Source organism: Andrena cerasifolii, chromosome 3, assembly GCF_050908995.1.
Source record: "Andrena cerasifolii isolate SP2316 chromosome 3, iyAndCera1_principal, whole genome shotgun sequence".
Classification (NCBI taxonomy): domain Eukaryota; kingdom Metazoa; phylum Arthropoda; class Insecta; order Hymenoptera; family Andrenidae; genus Andrena; species Andrena cerasifolii.
This window is the reverse complement of record NC_135120.1, coordinates 1,805,575-1,831,881: the sequence shown is the minus strand read 5'-3', so window position 1 is coordinate 1,831,881 and position 26,307 is coordinate 1,805,575. Positions and strand designations below refer to the sequence as shown.

Below are 26,307 nucleotides of genomic sequence, written 5' to 3'. Positions count from 1 at the left end.
ATTCAGACTTGATCATCTGTTTTCTTCTTGGACGTTTGCTTCATATCTGAAAACTCAAATCTAAACCAATTCCAGCAATCCAATTGTCATGAAATTTTGCAGGCGAGCGTAGTACGAATGACAATACAACATTTTAAAAACCAAATAACCATGACGGAGTGAAAAAAACATCTAGGCAGCAAAAAACAAAAAATATAATCCATAACCAGAAATCCAAACGACCTGAAATCAGTCTCTCGCGGTTTAACGAAAAAGTCAAAAAGCCGCTGCGTTCGGGGCGCTAGTCGTTTATGCTCTAATTTGAAGGAGATAGGGTAGATGTACCGTTTGTGCCACGGTGAAAAATGGATTTCTAATATTTTTTAACTTTATTAATTCTTTAACGATTTCTCTAGTTAATGGTAACTTAGACATTAATAGTAAAGATAGTGCAAAATTTAGTAAAGCTTTTAGTTTCCTGATTTGAAGTACAATTTTAAAGATAATTACGATGAAAGTCACTGAAATCCTAAAAGTGGCCACAAATGGTGCATCTACCCTTTATATTATTATGACCGATAAGACGGCCATGGCTCCGACATTGGTTTGTCGAATGTTTCCAAGGCATCTAGGCCAGCTTCACAGAAAAGCTAGAAAAGAGAAGTAGCTGACCATGGCATCAGAGAAGATGGAGAGGGACGAAGCGACTGTAAGTAATAAAAAAAACTCTACTATTATTCATATACTCTAAACAGAGTTGCACTTTGCCTACGCTTACTATCAGTGGACCTAGACTGGAAGTGTATAATAACAAGTAATACAACAAGAAGATATTAGACACGTTGAAGCATATTGTAACCTGTAACGCCAACGATCAGAAATATGAAACACATCTGAGTAAGAATAAGCTTCAACGTGACTAATATTATCTGGATGATTAGTTGTTATACAGTTACGGTCTATGTCCACTGATACTTAACGAATGGCTTTCTTCAATCAAACGCCGCTTTTATAGACACTGGATGATCGTTTTTGTAAATTAATTATTTATTAATTTTTGTAGAAAAGACAGGAGGACGCCCTTCTTGATGGTAAGTTTAAAAAACGACAAACATACAGTAGAATTAAATAAATAAAATAATTTTTGTATATATACATTTGTTCAAATTTATTTTTCCAGACTCGAATGATGCTGCGATCCTGCAGGCAGCATGCAGAATCGCGCACCAACAGCCTGTGGCAAACGGTATTAATTCTTAACACTTAAAATTGTTACTTCACTTAGATATTTTTAAATCTATTAACAATGTAAAAAAATTTCACATTTGCAGAAAACAGAGGAGGACAGCAAGTTTGGCTGCCGCTTGCAGCCGTAAATACAGTGCCGCCGCCACCACCACCATCCCGTCCACCGCACCAGCTAACGCAGGGCCCGGCCACGGCACATGGTATTATTCCAAAATACTTTAATTAAATACCTACTAACGTTTTAACAGAATAAAAATTGTTCGGTTCAGCCTATAACAAGGGAGGGCGAACATTTTTATCTTCATAAAAAACTTCAAAAAAGTAAAAAAATTACGCCAAGTACATGAAATCAATTAAATCACAAAAAATAGAAGATAATAATAATTACAAAATAAAAAAAGATGTGAAATCAAAATGAGCTGCAAGTACATGAAGGTAAAGATAAATACAAATAAATATTTTAATACGAATAAATATTTTATTCAAAATACTTGGGGCTGCGAAACCGAAAAAATGTTAACTGTCCTCGTATTAATAATTTACAATAACTCCCTTACAATCTGAAATACATAAACATATACATACACATATTAGAAACGCAGTCAGAGTTATTCTACATTGTAGCGGGTAGCACGGGAGGATGGTGCGTCAAGCGACCACCAGAGTAGCGCTGCTGCACTACGGGCCCTGGCTGCACCCCCGCTCCGCACCTCATGCCAATGCGCATGCTCCGAGACCACCCTCGCAGGGATAAAAGGAGCCAAGACCCAAAAATGTTAACCAGTCTAAGTCCCAGCTCTGACAAAGTCGCTCCCTAGTGCGGACGACCACCCTGACAGGTGATTAACAGATAGCGCTTCCCGAGTGGACCCGAATCGGTAGATTTCTGACAGGCTAGTTCGCAAGGTTTTAACAATCGCTCCCTGGTGTGGACGATTCCTAAGCGGATCATCGCCTTCGTGTCAAAGTTGTTCACGTGTCTCCATGTACATAGTGTTAGATCTTAATAAATGTAAATAGTTTTGTCATTGGTGCGTATTCCTTTCTATTGCCACCCTGCCCGTACAATCCACGTTACAACATATATTTAATTCTAATGTCATACGTAGCATATGCGCACGCACACATACACACATTCATGAACGCACATACAAGAAAGAAAGAAAAAGATTAATTAATGCAATTTATACATATTTAATCAGTTTAGCAACACCAATTCGAGGCGCAGCGCCAAGTATTTTGAATAAAATATTTATTCGTATTAAAATATTTATTTGCATTTATGTTTACCTTCATGTACTTGCAGCTCATTTAGATTTCACATCTTTTTTTATTTTGTAATTATTATTATCTTCTATTTTTTATGATTTAATTGATTTCATGTACTTGGCGTAATTTTTTTTACTTTTTTTAAGCTTTCTATGGAGATCTCACTTCTTTTTACAAAGATAATTTGCATAGGGAATGACTTCAGATAATTTTTAATATTATAAATTATTATTAATAAGAGGATAATTTTTTCATCCTCTCAGGGTTATTTTTTTTTTTTAATTTATTGTATTGTCATTGTCATCCAAACTACGCACGCCTGCAAAGCTTCAAGACAATTGGATTGGTGGAATTGGTTTAAATTGGTTTTTATCATTTAAAATAAAAAGTATTCATTTATGCATATATTTGTAAAAACACGTTTACAGTGACCGAAACAATGATAGGTTCACTATCCGCGTCGGCTGGTTTGCTGTGTTTATTTCTGTTTACATTGTCGGAAGCGTACTGTGTCGCTTGTTATTGTTGCACAAGAATGTGCCCTACAGACTATGTAAGCAGTCACTGGAATATCACAAGCGTTAGTGTAAAGACGCACTTCTGTAGGAAACATACAGAAAATTATCGTGTATAGGATACGAAATAATCTTAGGTTCAGGGTGAAATATTTAAAAAATACTTTTGTCAGTGCAATTTTTTGAACATTTTCGTATGGTGAGTACAAAGATTTATAATCTTCAAACATTTCGAAAAATATTTAATGTTCATTTAATACTTTTAAAGCATAATGGGGCGTAGAAAACCGTTAAATGATCGTGAAAAGGGGCAAATTATTGCTTTCCACAATATGGGTCTCTCAAACAGAGAAATTTCAAGGAGGATTGAAAGATCATTAAACGTAGTCAACCATTTTTTACAATTAAAAGAAAAATACGGCACTAAAAAATCTACGGGCCGTCCAAAAAAAATAATTCAAAGGGAGAAAGGGAAGATTCTTCAAGAAGCACGACAAAATAAACTTAATGCGTCTAAAATAAAAATGAAATTAGACTTGCTAGTTGGTGTTCGACGTGTACAGCAAATTTTAAGATCGAGTGGAACACTTAAATACAGTAAAAGAGCGAAAAAACCGCCATTAACCAAATTCCACAAAGAAGAACGTCTGAGGTTTGCGGGAAATCATATGTCGTGGACTGAAGAATGGAAAACGGTAATATTCTCAGACGAAAAAAAATTCAATTTAGATGGCCCTGATGGGTTCCAATATTATTGGCACGATCTGCGTGACCAAAAGGAAATAAAAATGACAAGAGTCCATGGAGGAGGGAGTGTTATGATTTGGGCTGCATTCGGGTACAACGGCAAGACCCCGATAATGTGGTTTCCGCCCAAAGCAAATGCCGAAAAATACCAGGAGCTACTGGAATATGTACTGGATCAGTATGGCGATGAAATTGGTGGGCCTAATTTAATATTTCAGCACGATAATGCAGCAATACATCGTGCAAAAACGATTAAAACTTGGTTTGAGAGGATAAAAGTTGAAGTTTTACCTTGGCCATCAAGGAGTCCGGATTTAAATCCAATTGAAAACCTTTGGGGAATCTTAGCAAGGAAGGTATACGCCAATGGCAAGCAATATTCTAATGTGTCTGAATTAAAAAATGGGATCAGAGAGGCATGGGCTGAAATTAAATCAGAGACATTACAAAAACTAGTTGAGACAATGCCACGTAGAATATTTGAAGTGATTAAAAACAAAGGAGGTCAAACGAAGTATTAAATTATTTTTATCTTTTTATTTATTAAATTTTTATGCAAAAATATATAATGAACCTATGTTTATTTCACCCATATATTTCAAATTTTGTGATAGAAAATTTGTAACTGACACTAATAAACATTATGTTGCTCAATTGAACTGTGTATTTTGTTAATTGCATTAGAACGAATAAATAATAATCAATAAAATCAAAAATACAACATAAAACACATTTTTATGTCAACCAATTAAAGTGAACCTATCATTATTTCGGCCACTGTATAACTTGGTTATAACTTGACGGTAAGCTGTCAAAATTTGAAATGGATTGCATAGTGAAGATAGCGATTGACAAACGAAGCATGTATTAGTTCGAGTGGATTGCATAGTGAAGGTAGCGATTGACGAACGAAACATGTGTTAGTTTCGTTTTGGCTGAAGGTGTGCTTGTAACGCGTATATACGTATTATGTTTGACGAAAAATTTCTTGAAGAAGACGAAGGAAAAGAACAATTTTTTCGGACCGTTTTTGACAGATCCATGAGACGATATTACGATATCTCGGTTATGCACGGACCGATTTTATTGAAATTGGTCTTATTCGAAAGCTTATATGCGGTTTACATAAGAAAAATACCTTTAAATTTAGGAAATATTGCAGGCGTGATGAGATATTAATGAAATAATTTTCAGGTTAGGTTGGAATAGCCCGGCGACGAGTAAATGATAGCGGTAGCGACAGTCGACATATACAGGGTGTCTTTCCTGTACTTGGCGTCGAGACGCTACCGCGTCTCTAGATCAGCGCGTGCCAAAAATATAAAAAAAAAAACGAATTGCTCACGTTAAATAATTGCAGGAGGATACACAACGAAGCGGCACCAGCGGAGCGGGCAGAGAGTGCGGGCCCAAAAACAACAATGGGCCAACCTCCAGGCGGTGCGGGCTCAGGCCATGAGTTTAAAATCCCAGGCGGCAACAATTCGGGATATTGTTTCGGCCCAGTACCGAGGCCGTGGCCGTGGTCGTGGCCGTGGCGACCGTGGAGGCCGTGGCGACCGTGGGGGCCGTGGTGACCGAGGGGGCCCAGTTTAAAAGAAAATATATAAACATTGTAATAATGCAATAAAAAAAAGTATTTAAACAGGCGCATTATCAACAAACGTGGTCGCGTCTGGAAGCTAATTATTACATAATTATGACATAGTCCCGGTGTTTTTACATGATTAAGCGAATCATTTGTTTTTTCGAACCCATATGTCGTTTTACTTAATGTATCAAGCTATTCGTCTAAAAGATATAAGATTTATTCTGAATTAATAGTTATCAAAATGATACTTTTAGGATTAAGAGTTGTGACGTCACGTTTTCCTCCTCCACTTGACGCCAGTAGGTGTTGCCTCGAAAGCATAATTTATAAATGTCACTTGGCTGTCATTCAATTATAACCTGCTAAGTGTTAGTTGTTAACATTTTTGAAACGTCACGATGGTAAATAAGAATAACATAATTTACATATTTAATCAAGGTTAAAGGTAGGATTATTTAGAAAATATTTAATATGAAAAAAGTGATGAAATCCCCCCCCCCCCCATAAACATGATTCATGTATGAAAGAAGCTAATTCCCTTTAATTCACGAAAAGTTCTCACGCAAAGATTGTGAAATCATCTTTGCTAATTCCAATTGTACCTTTAACCCTTTAATTCACGAAAAAAGTTCTCACGCAAAGATTGTGACATCACCTTTGCTAATTCCAATTGTACCTTTAATTCACGAAAACATTAAAAACATTCTCAGGCAAAGATTGTGAAATCAACTTTGCTAATTCCAATTGTATTCTCGTTCTCCGTTCGAACACTGATCCCTCTGTCACTTTTTATACTTGACATTCCTTTATTGGCCACAAATCAATTCAGTGCTCAGATTTTCAGCTTCGGTTTTAAGGAATTAGCGGGCGAGGCCTGTAGTTGACACAAAAACTTTTATAAGAGGGACATATTCTGTTAAAAATGTCATATGAAAATCGTTTTACGATGGAAAATAATAAAAACTTGGTAGAGACTAATTTAAACGAATCAAAGTCGGTAATAGATTAATAGCACATTCGCCAACCTGCACTAGTGATATGAAACATTTTGTTTTAAGTCGACTTCATAGTTTTTTCTTATACAACGCCCGCTAATTCCTTAAAACCGAAGCTGAAAATCTGAGCACTGAATTGGTTTGTGGCCAATAAAAGAATGTCAAGTATAAAAAGTGACAGAGGAATTAGTGTTCGAACGGAGAACGAGATTACAATTGGAATTAGCAAAGTTGATTTCACAATCTTTGCGTGAGAATGTTTTTAATGTTTTTCGCGAATTAAAGGTACAATTGGAATTAGCAAAGTTGATTTCACAATCTTTGCGTGAGAATTTTTTTCGTGAATTAAAGGATTAAAGGAACAATTGGAATTAGCAAAGATGATTTCACAATCTTTGCGTGAGAACTTTTCGTGAATTAAAGGGAATTAGCTTCTTTCGTACATGAATCATGTTTATGGGGGGGGGGGGGGTATTAATATCTGGGAAATATTCGAATTTAGCGCATGCGCGTTGTTCCGCAGCTACCTTCACCGTTACGCGCAGGCGCTCCAACAATTGGCACGAAGCAAAGACCAGAGTTTATTGTATTATTAATATTATTCAATTCGTTACAATTATTTAGATTCAGAATATTATCTAGAACTATATAAGATTACTACATTACTATTTAGAAAAATGTCTAATAACAATAGTAGTGAGAAATGCATTAAATGTAACGTACATATAAAAGAAATCTCGGGAAGAGTGAAACGAATTGTTAAGGATGACGATGCAGTTAAATATCAGGAACACTGTACCAACACTGTGACAGTTGGATGTGTACTTTGCAATAAATGATTTATTATCTATAGAAACCAAAAATTGTGTGGCACTGATATCAGTAGTGATATTGATAATATTACAATAGATCCAGAATTCTATGCAAGGGATAGTAGCCAGACATCAGACACTTTCGTAGAGTTACCATTCAAAAGAGTTGCTTCGACTCATAATTATTGCACTTTATGCCAGTCACGTGTAACGTCCCACGCGGATCCGAACCGATAATTACCGACCGCCGGTAAAGTAAACCGATCTTCATTATCGCGAAATCGTCCTACGTTACCATACAAAATTATTCTATACATGAATTATAATTAATTAATGATTCAACCGAATACTAAAGAAATAAATGTTATAGAGAAGTTAGGAATAATTTAATGTAAATACTGACAAAAGCGCAAGATAAAATATAATGTATTAAGCGAGTAAAAAGCAAAATAATAAATAGCGACTCACTGCGCATGCGCCAGCCATCAAATTTCGGGTATAAAAGGAGGCGCACGATGCGCAGCGCGAGCATTCCAGGGCATTTAAGGTTATGATTCGAATACTCTCTCTCTCAACTGACGAATACTTAAACCTAGAGGCAGCTTAAGTTTCAACTAGCGAGATTCAGCTCGCCCCAGAGACGGTAGCGGCGAATCTCCAGTGTACAAAAGTTACTGGTGCTCCTTTTTGGTCTTTGTATTTTGAAGTTATAGAACCTCGCTTTCACAAAGGCATCGAGCTCGCCCCGGAGACGGTAGCGGCCAATGTTCTTGGTAAAAGCAAGGCCTCGAAGAGCATAAAATAAAAACTCTGTCAAAAGAAACGAGCTCGCTCCGGAGACGGTAGCGGCCGTTCTTACTACAGACAGTGCCAAGAGTCATCGAGCTCGCTCCGGAAACAGTAGCGGCCGAACTCTGCAATATATACATATACTTTAATAAATATTCACGTAACATTAATTAGCATAAATATAAAAAACTATAGAAAACCCAAAAACAGAATATATAATCGTAGACTGTAAGCAATATTAGAATAAGTATTGTCAAATAAAGTCATTGTTAAGTTTTTAAGTCGTGGATTTTAATCCTTAGTTGTAATAACGAACTCCCACCTATCCTATACTCGAGGGGACGCCGCTCTCCTCTCGAGGACCTACTAGCTTCAGTTGTTCTCGGACAGCTGAACGTTACAACGCGGTCAACATATCGTGATACCATTAGAAGCACTCCTCCAAGTATTTACACAGGAAAGAATTTATATTCCGAAAGGCAATCGGTGTTGCCGTACACATGTATTTAAAAAACGATTTTACACAAACGATTTACATTTGCTACGTATTCATTCCACATCCAGCTCAATAGAAGTATCAGATGTTTCCTTATTTTTGGAACAACTGTCAATAAATGTGGACTCATCGTTATTTAATAAAATAGCTGACTTTTCTTTAAGTGAAGAGCAACTGTACGCATTCACTGGGTTTCAGTGGGAAACTATTAAAAAATTGGAGAGCATGCTGCTTAATATGAGGAATAGTGAATCCCGAACCGTGACGCAGTCTCTAGTTATATTTTTATTTAAACTTAGAAGCGGTAGTTCGAATGGGATAATTCAAAGTATATTTGGTCTGAATATTTCCACCAAATAGTAACTGCATTTGAGAAGGATATTTTATCAAGTAAGTTTGGAATAAATGCAAAATCCAGAGATGATTTAATTTTCAATGAAACCGCCTATGTTACAAAAAAATTTTTGCAATGAGAGAATCTGAATTAGCAGTAATATTTGACGGAACTTACGTTCGACACAAGAAAAGTAAAAATAATGAATATCAGAGAAAGTCGTATTCCGGTAAAAAAAAAACATCGCTATGCAAACCATTCACAATATGCACAACAAATGGTTATATAGTTGATACAGCAGGACCGTTCAACGGAAACATGAATGATGCGACAATATTAAAAACTCTTATTAGAAGATTCCACCGGAATAAAAACACTTTTGCGACCGGGTGATTTTTGTATCGCCGACCGTGGCTTCCGAGATGTTGTGAAGTATATGGAAAATCAGGGATATAATGTTTTGATGCCAGCATGTAAAGGGAAGCGAATGCAATTGACAACTGAAGAGGTAAATTGCATCACAGTTTATTACAAAAATAAGATGGGTAGTAGAAGCGTTGCATGATGTTATAGGTCAAAAATATCGCCTCTTGCACCATAAAATGGATAATAAACTCTTACCGACCCTTAAATCACTATGTCGTATAGCTTCCATTTTGCACAATACAATCGGAAAAAGAGTAGAATCAGATCCAGAGCTTGCAGATTTAATTATTACTTATATGAAAGTACGCCAAACACAAGATAATACTCTACAAAAACTAATAGAAACTCAAACATTAAGTCGCCGTAAGAAACCTTTTGCTGTAATGACTGCCGAATCTGTAATGGATTTTCCAAAATTGACTAAAAAGGATTTAAAAATACTATTTACAGGTACGTACTAGGTGCCGCAAGCAATATGTTACATTAAGGAACAATAAATACTTAAATACCGAATATTATTTACAGGCACATATTAATTATCACAGGCAGTGTGTTATCTTGCTGAACTCATGAATAATGAAAATTGTTTGACCGTGGAGTACTTAAAGGAAACCACTAACATTATAAGGATGAAGTCCGCTCGCGACATATCAGTCGCAAAACGTACAAATGTTATATCGAATATATACCAAATTCTATCAGCTACACGGCAATACAACGATATACGTGCGATTGTGCGAATGGCAACAGGGCAGTGGGTTACTGTTCGCACGTCGCTGCGATTATTTATTATTACACGGGCGTTTTAAATCCAAAATAGTTATACCGTCCAAAATATTAACAAATATATTTGATGCAACTGACACAACGGCAGTTATTGACGTAAATAGCGACGAGGATTAATAAATAATAATCAATAATGACATCAACCTTTATCGTTATTACCTATGATTTTCGAACTCCCGCTGATTACGCTAACGGCACGCTTCACGACTCGCTTCTTTGCCCGACACTATACATAAACAATAAATCCCAAACACTCTTCATTTACATTTCGATCTCCCAAACGCACCGCAATCGTTTCTTCCATTCGCATTTAAATGAAACGTGCTCAGGCTCGCGACAAATACTCTTTCTCGTCACAAAACCCCACCTATTTATAATATATTGATCTTCATTAAATTATTTAACTATGTTCCACCATCTCGACTATCTTCAAGTTTTTATATATAATAACTCGATAATAGAGGATTATTCTTAATTTTTTTCTACCCTTAATAATTGATATATAATTTTTAGAAAAATATATGAAGTGCAGTTAGTAGGGTAGGGGGCCCATATTTCGTCTCCGCGCCTAATTTCGTCCCCCTGCATTTCTCGATTGCTATGTTTGCATTTGCAGTGTCATCTGGTGGAAAATGTTGCATCAGTATACGCCAGTATTCTGAGAGACTTGCAAGTGTTTGGTTAGGTGTTTGTACGTTTGCGAAGGAGAAGAAGATTTTCGAGCACGGTGAGTTTTTACAGACTTCAGTATGACAGCATGTTACTCGTAGAAGTGAATATTATTTCGAATTCGAAGTTGTAGCACTTTGTCGGGCATATCGTGTAGTTTCTTATACGCAATAACTTTGATGGCCATCACTCGCGTGGTCTGTTAGAGCGATCACCATATTGAAACCGCGCGAATTCCAAATTTCGTCCCGGGGACGAAATTAGGAACTCTAAACGAAATTGAGAACGATTTTCTAAAAACTTTTTATTTGAAATAAAAAGGGCTGAAACATGAACAGTTACAGGAGTGAATTATCTTTTATCGGTTTTCAAGCAATTTTAGTAGAAATTTTTAATGTTTTGTAGATGCTGAAACGAAAACAGTGGGATAAGGAATCCATGCGAAAAGCAATTAACGAAGTAAAGGCCAAGATAATGAGCTACAAAACCGCGAGTAAGACGTTCAATGTTCCTCGTGCAACATTGGAAGACTACATAAAAAAGGCGGCAATCTTTCTTCAGAAGCTGTGGTAAATAAAAGTATTGGACGAAAGGCCACTTTACCACCACATTTAGAAACTCAGTCATTTTTATGGATTGACTGTGAAGGACGTCTGCCGAATGGCATTTCAGCTTGCAGTCTGTAACAATATCAAACATCCTTTTCCAACTGAGCAGAAAACAGCTGGTCGTAAGTGGTTGCGTTTTTTTCTTAAAAGGCACCCTGTGTTGTCAATAAGGAAACCTGAGTCCCTATCGATGGCTAGAATTCAGGGCTTTACTAAAGAAAACGTAAAGCTATTTTATTCCATCCTATACCCTGAACTACAGAAAATTAAATTCAACCCGTTAAAACTGTTTAACGTTGACGAAACGGGTAGTATTACTATTGTTCAGCATAAAGTTAAGAAAATAATCGCCATGAAAGGCAAGAAACAGGTCCAGAAATTATCGTCCGCTGAAAGAGGCTCGTTAGTCACAACAGTAATGTGCATGTCTGCTGCAGGGCAATATGTACCTCCAATGATGATATTTCCCAGAAAAAATATGAAGGAAGAACTTATAGATGGGGCTCCTCCAGGTATCATTGCAGGCGTTCACCCGTCTGGATGGATTACAACAGAACTTTTCGAAAAATGATTTCATCACTTTGTTTCCGTCGTGAAACCGACTAAAAAGGATCCTGTTGTGCTAGTGTTTGATGGACACTATTCTCATACCAGAAACATCAACGTTATCGACTATGCATGTAAGAATGGAGTTTCAATCGTTTGCCTACCACCTCACTCTACGGCAAAAATGCAGCCTTTGGATGTCGCTTTTATGTTTCCCTTCAAAACCTACTACGCTCAAGCTATCGAAAATTGGCTGAGCTGCAATCCTGGACGCGTCGTAACCAATTTGCAAATAGCACGATTGTTCAATGAAGGTTACTTGCGTGCTGCCACTGTGGAAATTGCTATAAATGGTTTCCGAAAAAACAGGGATTTTGCCGTACAATCCCAACGTTTTCAGCGATGTTGATTTTGTGGTTCACGATACAAGACAACAAGAATTGGAAGAGATGACTGAAGCAGATGAAGCCAATACCACCACACCCAGAGACATCAGAGAAGTTCCAGTCATCGAAGCATCAACGTCTACCAGGCGAGGTTCTGCTCTTCTGGTGACAGGCTTGGCACACAGAAAAAATCTTGAAAACTGTTCTACGAAGAAAAATACTCCAGTTGCTAAGAGGAAGAGAAATGCATCAATGCCTTCGTCCTCTAAGAAGACAAGACAAAAGAGAGCACCAACTCCTAGTGACAGCGAAAGTTATGTAGACATTGAGTACGATTCTACTGACGATGATAACGAGGATGACACGACATGTCCTGTATATGACAAAATGTTTTCACAGGATAAGCGTGGCGAAAAATGGATTCGCTGCACTAAATGTTTTACGTGGTTCCACGAAATATGCTGCCGGTCATCCACAAGCAAGACGTACATTTGCCGTGATTGCTTGTACACATAAACTGTAAGATTGCTTGTATCAATAAAAAAATTAATTTTTCAATTTATTTCCTGTTTTACAAACATTTTCTGGGGGGACGAAATTAGGAACACCTTTTTTCAGATCTCACATTTTGCATGTTTTCACATTTTATTTATTATCTCGTATTGACATGACACGATCTCATTTTGCGATTCATGGATACATAGAGAAATGTTCAAAGAAAATTGATACCAAGTGCCAGCTCATTCTAACATTTTATACACCCTCTACAGGGTCAAATACAAATGGGGGACGAAATATGGGCCCCCTACCCTATGTAGCTATTTTTCGTTTTTTTTTTTCATTTAAATATCTTAAGTAGTAACCGAGAAAAAAAAATAATAACTTTAAGGGCGTTTACCCTCGTATTATCCTTAAACAGGGGGGTAGCGATCTAAAATTTTTAAACATTGTTTAAAAAATAACAACTCCAAGAACCGGCATGAGGGCCGTTTGCCCATGCTTACCCTGCTAGACCCTTTTCTTCGAAAATGTCAACTTTGACTTAGATTTTCAAGGTCAAAACTTCTTTGTCATACATTCTCAACAGTTTCCCCTCAATCTGGAACATCTTGAACATCAGTCGGGATCTTGAAATTGCTATAACTAATTTGCCCAATGTGCCTAACGAGGAACTGAATGACACGATTGCTCATATTGCAACTGCGTTAAATATTGGATATACGTCGAATAATGTCTCTTTTGCCCAACGTCTTCACCGTAGTAGCTCAAATAAGAAGCCTCTCATAGTAAGATTCGTTTCAGTGTTTACGTGTGACAACTGGATCTCTTGCAAACGGGCGAAAAGAGACTTGTATGCGTCTGACCTCATAGCTGATTGGCCCCGTACGCTTGTATATATAAATGAACGATCTACGGCTGAAGAACGGAAACGTTTTGCTGAGGCCAAAAAACTTGCTCGATCTAATAACATCCAATTTGTATGGATGAAGCGAGGCATCACGTATCTCCGAAAGGATGACACTTCTTCTGTTCAACGCTACAACGGTCCGCAGGATATTATTCCTACCACGCTGTCACAGGCATCGCGGGAGGCCAGCATTAATCTCACGTCTGTTAGCGTCACCAAATTTATGGAGGCGGCCGAGGGCGGATGACCCCATGCTGTCTTGCCTTCAGAGATTTTATGGCAGGGACTTGGCCTGTGTGCGGTCCTGATTGTAGAGGGTACGCGAGACTAAACAGTCCTGGCGACGGGCGATGGTTGGTGACCACGTTGGGTCTCCTAGCTATCGGGTGTCGAAGGATTGGTTGTTTAGAATGAGATAAAGAATATGGGAATGGCAAGCGGCCCGACGCCGTATTGCTAATGAATAGGAACTCTGTTCCTGGAGGATCTGGCCACGGGGTGGGGAAGGCTATGCCTTTTGGTAAGAGGACTGTGATGAACCCCACGGCACTTACCACAGAACTATCCTGGAGCGCGTCTCGTTGTAGCTCTTGCCGCGCCTAAAAGTAGTGTTTCTGACATCAGAAGTGGGATTCGTGCGATAAAGTCTACTTTGTCAAATCCACGTACACAATGTCGGGTCGCAAGCCACCAAACCGTGTTGATAAATCGGCCGAATCTGCTACGGTTACGCCTTCATTTGAGGAGCTTTTCCGACGTTTTATGGGAACGGTTGCGTCAGGTGCGGTACCCTCCACCTCGTCCGCGGTGCCGGATAAAACGTCTGTGGATGCTGTGCCGGAATTCAGTGGCGTAGATCTTGGAGACGACGCGAGCAGGTGGTGTGATATTGTGAAAAAAATTACGGAAAAACTCCCCGCGTCTCAAAGATTAAGCCTGGCCACCCATGCTCTTGTTGGGTCCGCTAAGAGATGGTACCAGGGGTGGGATGGCAATCCGAGAACGTGGGCTAATTTTCGAGAAGACATGTGCTCGGTGTTCATGTCCGAAGATCGGTTGTGTGAACGGTTGACTCGCGCCGTAGCTTACAACAGTGACTCTGCGGGCTTTTACCCAGAGTACGCTCGGAATAAGTTAAAATATTACGGACAAACACGAATCAATTTTACACCGCGCGAATTGGTTAGCCTCGTCATAGGCCATGTGACAGATTCAACTGTGCGTCAATCACTTATGAACGCGCGTTACGAGACGACTGCGGAGCTACTGAGTGGGATTTCGCATTTTGTGAAAGCACCGATAAAGGATAAGGACGAAGACAGGAGATTCGTACGTAATTACCGTGATTATGCGGATCAGAGACGTTGTTTTGGCTGTGAAGAAACGGGACACCTGTACAGGGAGTGTCCCAGAAAACGGAAAGCGACGCCCTTTTCGCAAGAGTCCGCCAAGAGGTTCGGTGTACCCGTATGCACTTTCTGCTCGAAGAGGGGTCATGAAGAATCTCACTGTTGGGCCAAGCAGCGCAGTTCCCGTGAAGATAAGGATGTAAAAAGACTGAAGACCTCTGAATTTGAGGCTAATACTTGTTTTTCGATGGACCATAAGCTAACCCCCGTTATTTTACGGGATATGCCGGTTCAATCCTGTTTAATCGACAATGGTGCGACCTGCTCTCTCGTTAAGGAGCGGATGGCTAAGCATGCCAATTGCAGAATAGACCCATTTACTGTGGTCATTAAAACACTGGGCGATTCTGCTCTAACTACAGTCGGCTGCACAACAGTTCTTGTAGTTTCTGAATCTGTCATGTCATACGATATGGTAATTGGGAAAAATGCAGTTGTACACGAGGTGCAAATTCTGACGGACTCCGACGGAACGACGAAGCTACGACGACGCCCGTCGATGTCCCCAGCAGGCAAGGAGGATTCGGCACCGCTGTGTTATTCCTTCAACGTTGGAAGCAATGTTGTGCGTGATGCCGTGGAAAGGTTGTTGGAACCACGTAAGCACATGATCGCAACGGGAAGTGCAGTGCGGCACGTAAGTACTGGAGACCTCAAGATCGAGCTTCGAGAGGACAAGGTAGTAAATTATTGCCCTTACCGTTTATCTATATTTGAGCGTGAAAAGGTTCGAATAATAATCGATGATTTATTAGCTAGCGGGGTGATACGCGAGAGTGCTTCGCCGTTTTCAAGTCCGGTGATACTCGTTAAGAAAAAGAATGGTGAAGACCGTTTATGTATAGATTTTCGGGCTATTAACAAAATTACCAAAAAAGATAGGTACCCATTGCCTCTAATTGACGACCAGCTCGATCGTTTGGGTAAGGCGAAGTATTTCACTGTGTTAGATATGACCTCCGGTTTTTACCAGATTCCGATCGCGCCCTGTTCTATTGAAAAGACCGCCTTCGTAACACCGGACGGGCATTACGAGTTTTTGCGTATGCCTTTCGGTTTAGCTAATGCTCCCGCGGTATTTCAAAGAGCAATAAACGTTGCCCTTGGAAAATTGAGGAATGACATAGCTTTGGTGTATCTCGACGATATTTTGATTCCGTCACAAACGGTTGAGGAAGGGTTAGAACGTTTAGAACGAGTATTAACGGCACTTGACGTAGCCGGTTTTAGCTTAAATATGGAGAAATGCAGTTTTTTATGACCACCATAGCACACGGTATTAGTCCGGGGAAAGGTAAAGTTAAGACATTGTTAGACTCCCCTGTCCCATGTAATGTGAAACAGGTCCGGCAATTTATTGGTCTCGCAAGTTACTTCCGGAAATTTATCCCTGAGTTCGCTGTGCGGGTAGCGTGTATTACAAAATTGACAAAAATGAATGAACAGTGGAGATGGACGCTGTTAATGAACAGAGGTCGCTAAATTCAGTCCTCAAATTATGGGTCGGTAACACAGATTGGGTGGCGACACGAAGTCCCATAAGGTGATAGGTCTATTCTATACCTCGTCTGTGGTATAACGCTGATGCTACATGGCTCAAATATACCACTAGCGCTGGTGACGGAGAAACCTTGAAGCTTCATTCTGTCAGTTTTCGAGTCATAAATTTATTATTATTTCAACGTACGGTGCTTATTAGCGTTCAAACGCACCAGACTCGTCTGCACGGATGTCTACTGGAGGCAACTATACCCGCAAAAGCTTCCTTCTTGCCGATTCCACGACGTAAGTTGGTTGAAATGGTTTGTTTACTACATCGCGTATACGTACACACTTTTCATAGCTTGTGTGAGCGTACGTACACATTCAAGGCCCGATGAGACGGCAGCCTTAACACAATGGCTGATGTCATTCAGCATTTAAAAGAAAACGGTATAACCACCAATTGTATAGAGGAGGCGTTGGAGAACCAGTTTAGTGGGTTTCCTTTAGCCATGTTTAAAAATGAAGTGCAGAATGCATCAGTTGCACGCAGTAGACAACGATACACGGAGGAGATGAGAAGCTTTGCTTTAACGTTATACTTTTACTCTCCCAAGGCCTATCATTTCATCAGGAAAGAACTGCACTTGCCTAGTGGGCCTACATTACGTACATGGTTGAGTACGTACAAATGTCAACCAGGATTTAATGCCGAAGTGCTTGCTTTCCTGAAGGAAGAAGTACAAACAAATGAGTGCTTGAAAGACGTGGCATTATTATTTGATGCCATGAGTATTCGGAGTGAAATAGTGTATGATAAGAAAACAGACAAATACCGTGGTTATATTGATTACGGTGGCATCACCCACACTGACTCCGAAGAACTGGCCACAGAAGTACTTGTGTTGCAAATTGTTTCATACCAAAGAAAACTAAAAATTGCAATTGGATATTTTTTTATTAATAAAATTAGAGCCGAATTACAGTGCCAAATTTTAAACGTAGCAACAGAAATGCTTCAAGACATTGGAATAACTGTTCGTTCCATTATTTGCGATGGATGCGCTACAAATTTAAAAACTTTCAATTTGTTGGGATGCAAATTATATGAGCCAAAGATGATAACGTCTTTCAAACATCCAGCTACAAACACAACAATTTACTGTGTTCTCGATGCTTGCCATATGCTTAAGTTGTGCCGAAACACTTTTGCGGAAGAAGTAATTATATCGCCTAAGGGCAAAATATTGTTCCACTTTATACAAAAATTGCATGAGGTACAGGAAAGTGAAGACCACAAATTGGCAAACAAGATATCCGCAGCGCATGTTAAATTTCAGAATAAAAAAATGAATGTGCGTTTGGCAGCGCAGGTTTTAAGTAGTGGTGTTGCGGACGCAATAGACTTTTTACGGACAAGTGGAGATGAGAGATTTGTAGATAGCGAAGCCACAACGGAGTTTATAAGAATATTTGACCAGCTATTTGATATCCTTAACAGCCGGTCTTCGTATGGCCAAGGATTTAAGTCTCCCATATTTATGCATAACGTGGAGTATATAAAACAATTCTTTTCCAATGCGCCCACAGTATGTAAAAAGTTTAACAATTAATGGTACAAATATATTATTTCACAAAAGAAGAACATTTGCCATTGGGTTTTTAGTTAAAATGCAAAGTATTTTAGACCTTTCCATCTTTTTATTAACGAAACAGAACCCACCAGGTTTTTTTCCTGTGTAAGGTCAAGTGGCGGTAGAAATGACAATCCCAATTGTTTACAGTTTATTTAGGCATTCAGAAAATTATTGTTCAGAAACATGGTCAGTCCCAGTATAAACGCCAATTGCTTGATGGATAATACACAATCAATGCCGATTTTGGAATTCCGCAGTAGTAAACGGAGTATTACGGAACAAAATGATATTGATTCCGAAGAAGATAAAAGATTATACGACGTTATGTTATGCATATATAGTGTAGATTTAACTTCTTTACAAGAAAATATATTCTATTATATTAGTGAATTAATAGTAAAAAAAATTTAGTCAAATTATCCTGCTCATATTGCGAAAAATGTTTGCTTCGCTCTGATAATAACGATCACTCATATTCTATAAATATGAATAAATACAGTACATTTACAAGCTTTATTAATCGAGGGAAGTTGTGTTGTCCATCCGAAACCATGTATAAGATTGTGCAGTATGCAGAAAAAGCATTTCGTGCAGAAATCAAATTAGAATTGCTAAATCACCATCATTTCAAACATCGGATATGCTCTGTGGTATATCAAAAATTTAGCAATACCATGCTTCAATTATTTGAACCACTACATCCGGTTCTAGAGAGTGATGGTTTCGAGGAACTGCACGAGCTGCAAATTTTAAAATTAATTGCAGATTTATACGCTAATATACGGATTGTAACATATGCGAAAAAGGCCACTGAAAGGCAATTAGGCGCACGGCTTCACCTTCGACAAAAATTGCATAAGAACATACTGTTTGCAAACGTGTAATTTGCATGAACTTCTGTATATATTTTGTACATATTTTGTATATATTTTGTACATATTTTGTATATATCTTGTATATATTTTGTATATATTTTGTACATATTTTGTATATATCTTGTTTGGGATTGGCCACAGCGATGCAGCCAATCGGGCACGTGCACGCTGCCTCGAAGCGCGCGACTTTTAAACGCGCTATTTGATACCGGGTCAGCGGCTGGAGCGATCGCGGCGATAGCCTGGTCGGGCCATCTCGGGGCCGACAATTATACTAATTAGCTTATCTCCCTCTACTAATTAGCAGCATCGCGCGACACACACGTGTACTTCTCTGATTGGCCATGCATCATCGGCACCCGAATCGGTGGCTCGGCCCGCTCTGTCTCCGCGATCGCTCTCTTGCTTGTGAACCGCGTACCGGTAAACACCGCTGTTTCTTCTAACGCGAAACAAAAGAGCTATCGGTGCTCCGATAATACGAAACAAGTATTTCTATATTCTTCGCTTCGGCCTCGCGCAATCGCGTGTACAATTTCATGTAAATTAAGTGCTTTACTGTTAATAGTAACATTTCTTTAATTAGTTATTAAGCACCCTAGTTTATTGTGGCGACATTACAACAACGTTAACAGCGCTCACTTAAATCTATACGTTCCGCCGCGTGAACACAAACTTGCTCACGCGTTAAAAACAAGTGCGTGGTGCCCCTCGTTCTTGTGCGAACAATCTTGTATATATTTTGTATATATTTTTACATACTTTGCATGTTTTAATACATTATAATTGCATAAGGATTCGCAGTGTGATTAATGGGCACAAACATTTATGATGGGGTTGTGTATTTTACTTGCATGGAGGTTCATGCTTTCTTAGATGTTTTTTTATGTTTTTATTTTTGCTTTGCAACACTTAATTTATGATAACCCATTTCAGGCTTACAATTCACTAATTATATTACTTATACTTCTTATATTCCAGGTTCTCCATAAAAATATACCAGGTATGCAAATAAATATGAAATTATATTTATCAATTATACATTTAATAATTATACATATACCAAAATGGACAAAACTGTTCAAATTCCAAAAACATACAAAATATGAAAAATGACATACGCTTGACATTATTTACAATATAACACACTTTTCTCCAACTCCCAATTCATTATTTTTGTTTGTAAAAATGTTAATTTGCATAAAATTCGCACTCGAAACACGACAAAGTACAATGAATTCATGTTTCATTCTTGCATATGTTTCGTATTCCTGCGCGTGCGCACTACAGCCTTACTATAGTCCGGAGTAGACAGAGGCAACGTCTCCCCCTGTCTTCCGTCCTCGTCGGCGCATAGTGGGGCAGGTCGGGTCTAAACGCGGCACTAAATCCTTTTACAAAAATATCGCCATACTGCAAAACTTTTTTTACAGGTATTTAATTGCACATTTGGGTCATAATGTAGCATGATTGTTTTTCACATTCATTAATTTTTAACGCGACTACACGGCTTTGAAGAGCACAACCTGGAAACTCTTCAGAAATAGTATTGTTATTTATAGTTTTGTTGCTTGTTTAATTCGACTAATTTTTTGTGGGATTAAGTGGTGAGGTATGTATTTGAAGTGTGCCAAATTTGATTTCGATATCTCTGATATTTTTGGAATTATACCTTACTTAATTTCCCAATTTTCATTGTTTATTTTGAACGGGAGTTCAGTGTTCTTACTGGTCGCATTGGAAAGGGTAAAGCCTTATCTTTATCGTACAAAAAAAAATTGCTGCTACTAGGGTAGTTAGGGGGGCGAGAAGGGATACATGACGTGTTATTTTTGCATCAAGACTGCAATTCAGAACTGAGTATTGTTATTTATTGTTTTGTTGCTTGTTTAATTCGACTAATTTTTTGTGAGATTAAGTGGTGAGGTATGTATTTCAAGTGTGCCAAATTTGATTTCGATATCTCTGATATTTTTGGAATTATACCTTACTGAATTTCCCAATTTTCATTGTTTATTTTGAACGGGAATTCAGTGGAGTTCAGTGTTCAGTGTAGATATGCGGTTAATAAGAAGGTACAGAGTCGTGATCTACATCAATATTTTTTTCTGAATTGCTTCGCAACATTCCAATTTTATAAAATTTTATCCTTGTTTTATGTTTTTAACACAATTCTTTCTATTATGCAAAGGTTTAAAGTCATCTTAAGGTGGAGTCTCCATGGCGCGGTCGGCGGCGGCCCAGCGGCCGCGGCCGGCGGCCAAATCCTAAGCACCGCTCTTATGGAGAAGCATGTAACCGTTCTCCTAGCCGCGTTTTCGAGCGGCCGCGGCCGCGCGTCTGCTACAGCAGCAACCTAGGCTACTCGAGACACAACACAATGGGATGAGTGTCTGTTTTCCGCCATAATGGCGGAATCTACTAGCCGCGCGGCTAGCCACGGTGACAAACCGCTCGACTCCTCCAAACTGAGTCATAGCCGCAGCCGCGCTGCGATCCAGCGGCACAGTGGGACAGAATCCCAAAGATAAGGAAACAAGACAGAATTCAAAAGTTATGGGATTATGCTTTTTTTATATATATTTCTTGTAACTCCTAAAAAAGAGAAAAATATCGTGGCGTCTACATATGATCTGTGTGTAAATACGTGTCAAAGTTTGTATGCTTTTTCTTATGTAAAATTTTGAATTGGGTCTTTTAAGTTTTGATGATATAAAAGACACAAATTTTTTGGGAACCGAAATGAGTAGTATCGTTTTTGGTAAGCAATAACAAAGAATTAGTTACATACTCTTCTTTTCAATAAGAAACCCATTGAAGAAATATTAGCAATTATCGTCTTTTTAGTTACCCTCCGGGAATTTCCTAGCAAATTTCATTTTTGTTTTATAATAAACATATATTTGGCTTTGCAACTGCGAAAACAAGATTTGGCAATATTTACCAATAATGGAGTAATTCCCTGTATTCTATGTCGTAGAGTGAGGCTGAATCCCAATAAATAGGGAAAAATTAAACAGCATCACATTTTTCGCACTGAAACTGCCGAATATAATTAAGGAAGTTCGTAAAAAAAAAGTATTAATATACAACTCATACGGAAGATTGCCGTTATTTAGAAAATTTAAGTCAACAATTCCCAAAAAACTAGAACAATTTGATAAATATATCAATATACTATGGAAAGTGCAGGAATATTTGGAAACCTGTATCCATGTTATCCTATATACCAAATACTGTTCATAAAGTGTTAATACATTCATACGTAATTATACAATATTTGGGCAACCTTCCAATCGCCTAATTTTGTGACGGGACCCAAAATGCCAGAAACAAAGGTTTTACAAGTGAAGGAAAGATTGTACGCTCAACATTTTGTCATTGCAATACAAATGAAGATGTTTTAAACTTTTCATCGATTTCTTCAGATCCAGGAATAGTGTTTTATAAAGTAGCTTCATAAGATTCGACATTTTGATTAGAAAAAGTGGCATGTTGAATTTTTTCTCTATTCTTGAGATTGACGCCCACTGTGCGTTGGGGCAAAAGGGAAATCGGAGCCAAGCGGGAATTCATTCGTTGTTTTCGACCGATAATCCCAAGAACGTTTGCCAGCATTTCTAAAGAGCAGTCAAGAACGTAATGCCGTCTGTAATAATTTTAGGCATTCTTCAGTCTCAGAATGAGTTAATCCGTATATTGGTCTCTCGGTGGGTAGTACGTACGATGGCTTCGGACCTGGACGTAGGTACTGCTATTAACCGCGGCGCGGGACAATATGGTCATAAATCGCGACTCTGGCGGGGCACTCTGGCCGATCAGCCACAATAATTTTTGGCAACCAGATGCGAGGTTTTCCCCATCGATTACTTCAAGAGGAAGAAGGTTCCTCCTCCGTCGCCGAATTCGCAGGGGGCAAGTCCCCTCTCTTTAAGGAGGGGTGTTCCCAATGTGTGTATCATAATTAAAATAATTTTTAAACTTTCTCCTCTTTAAATATTAAAATAAAAAATATAAAATAGTTTAAAGAAGCAACATTGTACTGTATGAACTCCGGGTGGTATGGGTACATATTGGTACATTATGGTGGACGTTATTTTTCGGCAACAAAAAATCGAAGGTTCGAATATTCGAATATTCGAAGAAATTATTCGTATTCGAAATTATTCGAATTATTCGAATATTCGAATAGCTGCAATAATTTCTTCATGTTTGTTTTTGAAACTGCACAATATATTTTCTGTACTCCGTAGCACTTGACAAACACGAAGAATTTTTTGCAGTTTGGCACACTTCCCTTTAAGGGCGGATTTTACCCCCTGGATACCCATTTCGATAAAAGCGGTTTAAACCGTCGAAAAGTAGAAAGTTCAAACTTTAAAATGATCTTTGTTTCATCAACGTTGGATGGATTTTGGCGAAGTTATACGAGTTTGAAGATTGAGCAAATTTGAAAATATTTATTTCAGCGTTTGAGGTATAAACGCCCCGCAGTGGGTTGTGGAGATATGTGTAAATACGGATTTAGGGTTTACAGGGTTAACGAAATATAAAATTAGATGTTTTATAGTCTTGGGATTAGTAGATTAGAGAGTTTGACGTTATAAGTTTATGGAAATAGGATATGTTGCATTTATATGGCATTTTACAGGTTTACAACAGTATTTTGCAATTTACGGGAAAACTAGACGTGATGGGCCAAAACGGGCAACGGATTCAAATTCAACGACCAAAAATACGTATAGAACAGGTGGTCGAGTTTGTGCATTTTAGAAAAAAAATTTTGTGGTCCTGTGTAATGATTTAAAAAATGATCCGTTTTTACGATTTTACCCCATGGCCTGGGTAAAACCGGGTACCATACTAGATGCTGGCCCTAGCACCTATAACAATGAAACTCATCAAATTCTGCAGTCCTCCAACCAGTTACAACAAGGTGTAAACTGTCTACAACCTTCATTCAATTTCAAAGAACAATATGACTCTTGGACATAAATGCATATGTCTTCACCGTTTTCATCACCACTGCTATCACAATCCTTCTGTATTTTGCTTAATTTTGAGGTTTTTTCTTTCTTTTTAGTTGTAGTGGATTCAATATTTATGTGGATTCACTATTCTGTGGACACAATATTCTAAAATGCTCTCCATCAATAGCTTCAAAACAGTTTGAAAAGTTCCATTTTATTATAAAGCCTTTTGCATTTCCTTTCAAATAGGAAATATTAGTTTATGGAAAGAATCTGTTCGTTTGTTTCAACAACACTTATCTACTTTGAATGCAAATGATAACGATCTCAATGCTTCTCCAGTAGCAAAGAATCCCCTCAAAAATATATTATCCAACTATTTCAGCTGATGAATGTAAAACGCGGTGGAAAAATATTCGCGACTCTTTCATGAAGAAGAAGCGGGCCAACAAACACGGCACCGGGTCGGCAGCGAAGCCCAAAAAAGAGTGGGCATTGATGAAACTTTTAGATTTTTTGAACACTGTCTCGTCTGAGAGAAGGCAAGTATTTTTTATACACAAGATGAGTCCTAAAATACATTTTAAAAATTTATTTTATTTATTTTATTGTAGCACACAGAGCAATATGGAACTCCCAAAAGGAAATAATAGGAATATGCCTAATAATAACAACAGCGGTACCGACGACTTTTCAGCACCCGTAGAGTTAACAGAAATTGCTACTTGCTCGGAAGGTGTTCCATCACCGGAATCACCGCAAGAGGACACAATCGCTCCTTCCCGAAAAAGAACTTGCAGCAATTCATATGCAGCGCCGAAAAGGCACAGGAACGAATCCCGCAATTTCATGGATACGATAGCAACAAGATCTGCGGAAAGAGAACAGCTATTGCAAATGTCCATGGAAGAGGAAAATGACGAGACCATGATCTTTTTTAAGAGTATGGGGGTAATGGGCAAAAAATTGCCGCGAAAGTTGTTGGCGGAGGCAAAGACATCCGTCCTCAAGATAATGCTGGATCTGCAGAATAGAGCAGCAGAAGATCCGTGAACTGGTGCGGGTGCCCCCCCCCCCCCGAATCGCGCAGAAGATGGGCACCATTAGTCGCAGTTAGACAAAATGTAATCTAATTATGAATTACAAATTACGATTAAAATGTAATTGTGTAGTTGATTATATATTATTTTCTGTAATCGTTCATTTAGGTAGTTGACGAAACCAAATGGTCAACTACCTAAATTAACGATTACAAAAAATAATGTGTAATCAACTACACTATTACATTTTAATCGTAATTTGTAATTCATAATTAGATTACATTTTATCCAGCTCTCCCGTCAGTGTTGCCGGGAATGTTCTTGATGGAGAAGATTGTCAATGGAGGGGGAACACCTACAGGAGTGGTGCTAATGCGTGTGTCAGTGAAGTCACGGCATCATCACGTCGGTCTCCTTCCATTGACAATCTTGTCCATCAAAAACATTCCCGGCAACCCTGATGATTCATCGTGGGGTTTTAGTCGGTAAGAATCCGACACTACCTCGATCTCCCACCCCAGGAGGCTGAGGTGTCTATGAAGATTTCCCCACGTTAAAAAAAAAAAAAAAAAAAAAAAACCCGCCGTGCAAGAAAGTAATTACGAGCGACACTGAGAGAGAACCGGTAGCAAATGATAGCGCGGGCGAGTGTGGCGACGCACAGTGGGACGGATCGACGTTTAGGTAGGCATTCAGTTCATTTCTTACATATTTTATCATTTAATGATTATAATCTACGATTACAGGTAATATATTGTATAATAAATACAATAATCATTTTTTTTCTCGTCGCTCTTTTTAATAATGGGACTTCAAGAGTCCCTTCATGTTGATTTCCATATATATACATCCATATATATGGATCGGGGCTTATTAATAAATTATTTAGAACATCTTGATTTGTCATTTTTCGGCTGCTCTTTTTGCGTAAAATTCGCAGTAGTTTTTAAAATCATTATTTCGGACGTTCTGGGCTTCCTCAGTTAAATATTCTAAAAAAAATTTTAGATTTCCATTTTTAGAAAATGATCAGCTTTTACACATTGGAATAGTTTTAGTTAGTCCTTTTCTTGTAATGAAAAATATAAACACTTATATTCTATTGCCAAATTAAGATTTTTTGTTACCATTTTCGTATTTTTCTAAATTAAAAGAATTGTTCGTATTTGTCCGTAAATTCAAGCATACCTCATAATTCTGGATAGATTCAATTTCACAAAATTCAATTATTCATATCCGACCGCATCCGACCCTTTGAAAAATTGATATTTTTTTGCACAAACGCAGGTG

General features: G+C 38.3%; 3 protein-coding genes across 4 annotated transcripts in view; 2 read left to right on the top strand and 1 right to left on the bottom strand.

Annotated features, from left to right (window-relative positions):
• Positions 1-26,307, bottom strand: part of LOC143367024 (GDP-D-glucose phosphorylase 1) — a 505,990-nt gene that overhangs the window by 371,155 nt on the left and 108,528 nt on the right. The window lies entirely within an intron of this gene.
• On the top strand, positions 625-5,354 carry LOC143367197 (uncharacterized). Its single transcript, XM_076808822.1, has 5 exons — positions 625-688; positions 1,043-1,070; positions 1,160-1,225; positions 1,311-1,427; positions 5,119-5,354. The coding sequence occupies exons 1-5, from the start codon at positions 653-655 to the stop codon at positions 5,352-5,354; spliced, it is 483 nt and encodes a 160-aa protein (XP_076664937.1). The 5' UTR covers positions 625-652.
• LOC143366665 (uncharacterized) lies at positions 10,561-12,996 on the top strand. Its single transcript, XM_076807901.1, has 2 exons — positions 10,561-10,714; positions 11,062-12,996. The coding sequence occupies exon 2, from the start codon at positions 12,161-12,163 to the stop codon at positions 12,710-12,712; it is 552 nt and encodes a 183-aa protein (XP_076664016.1). The 5' UTR covers positions 10,561-10,714; positions 11,062-12,160; the 3' UTR covers positions 12,713-12,996.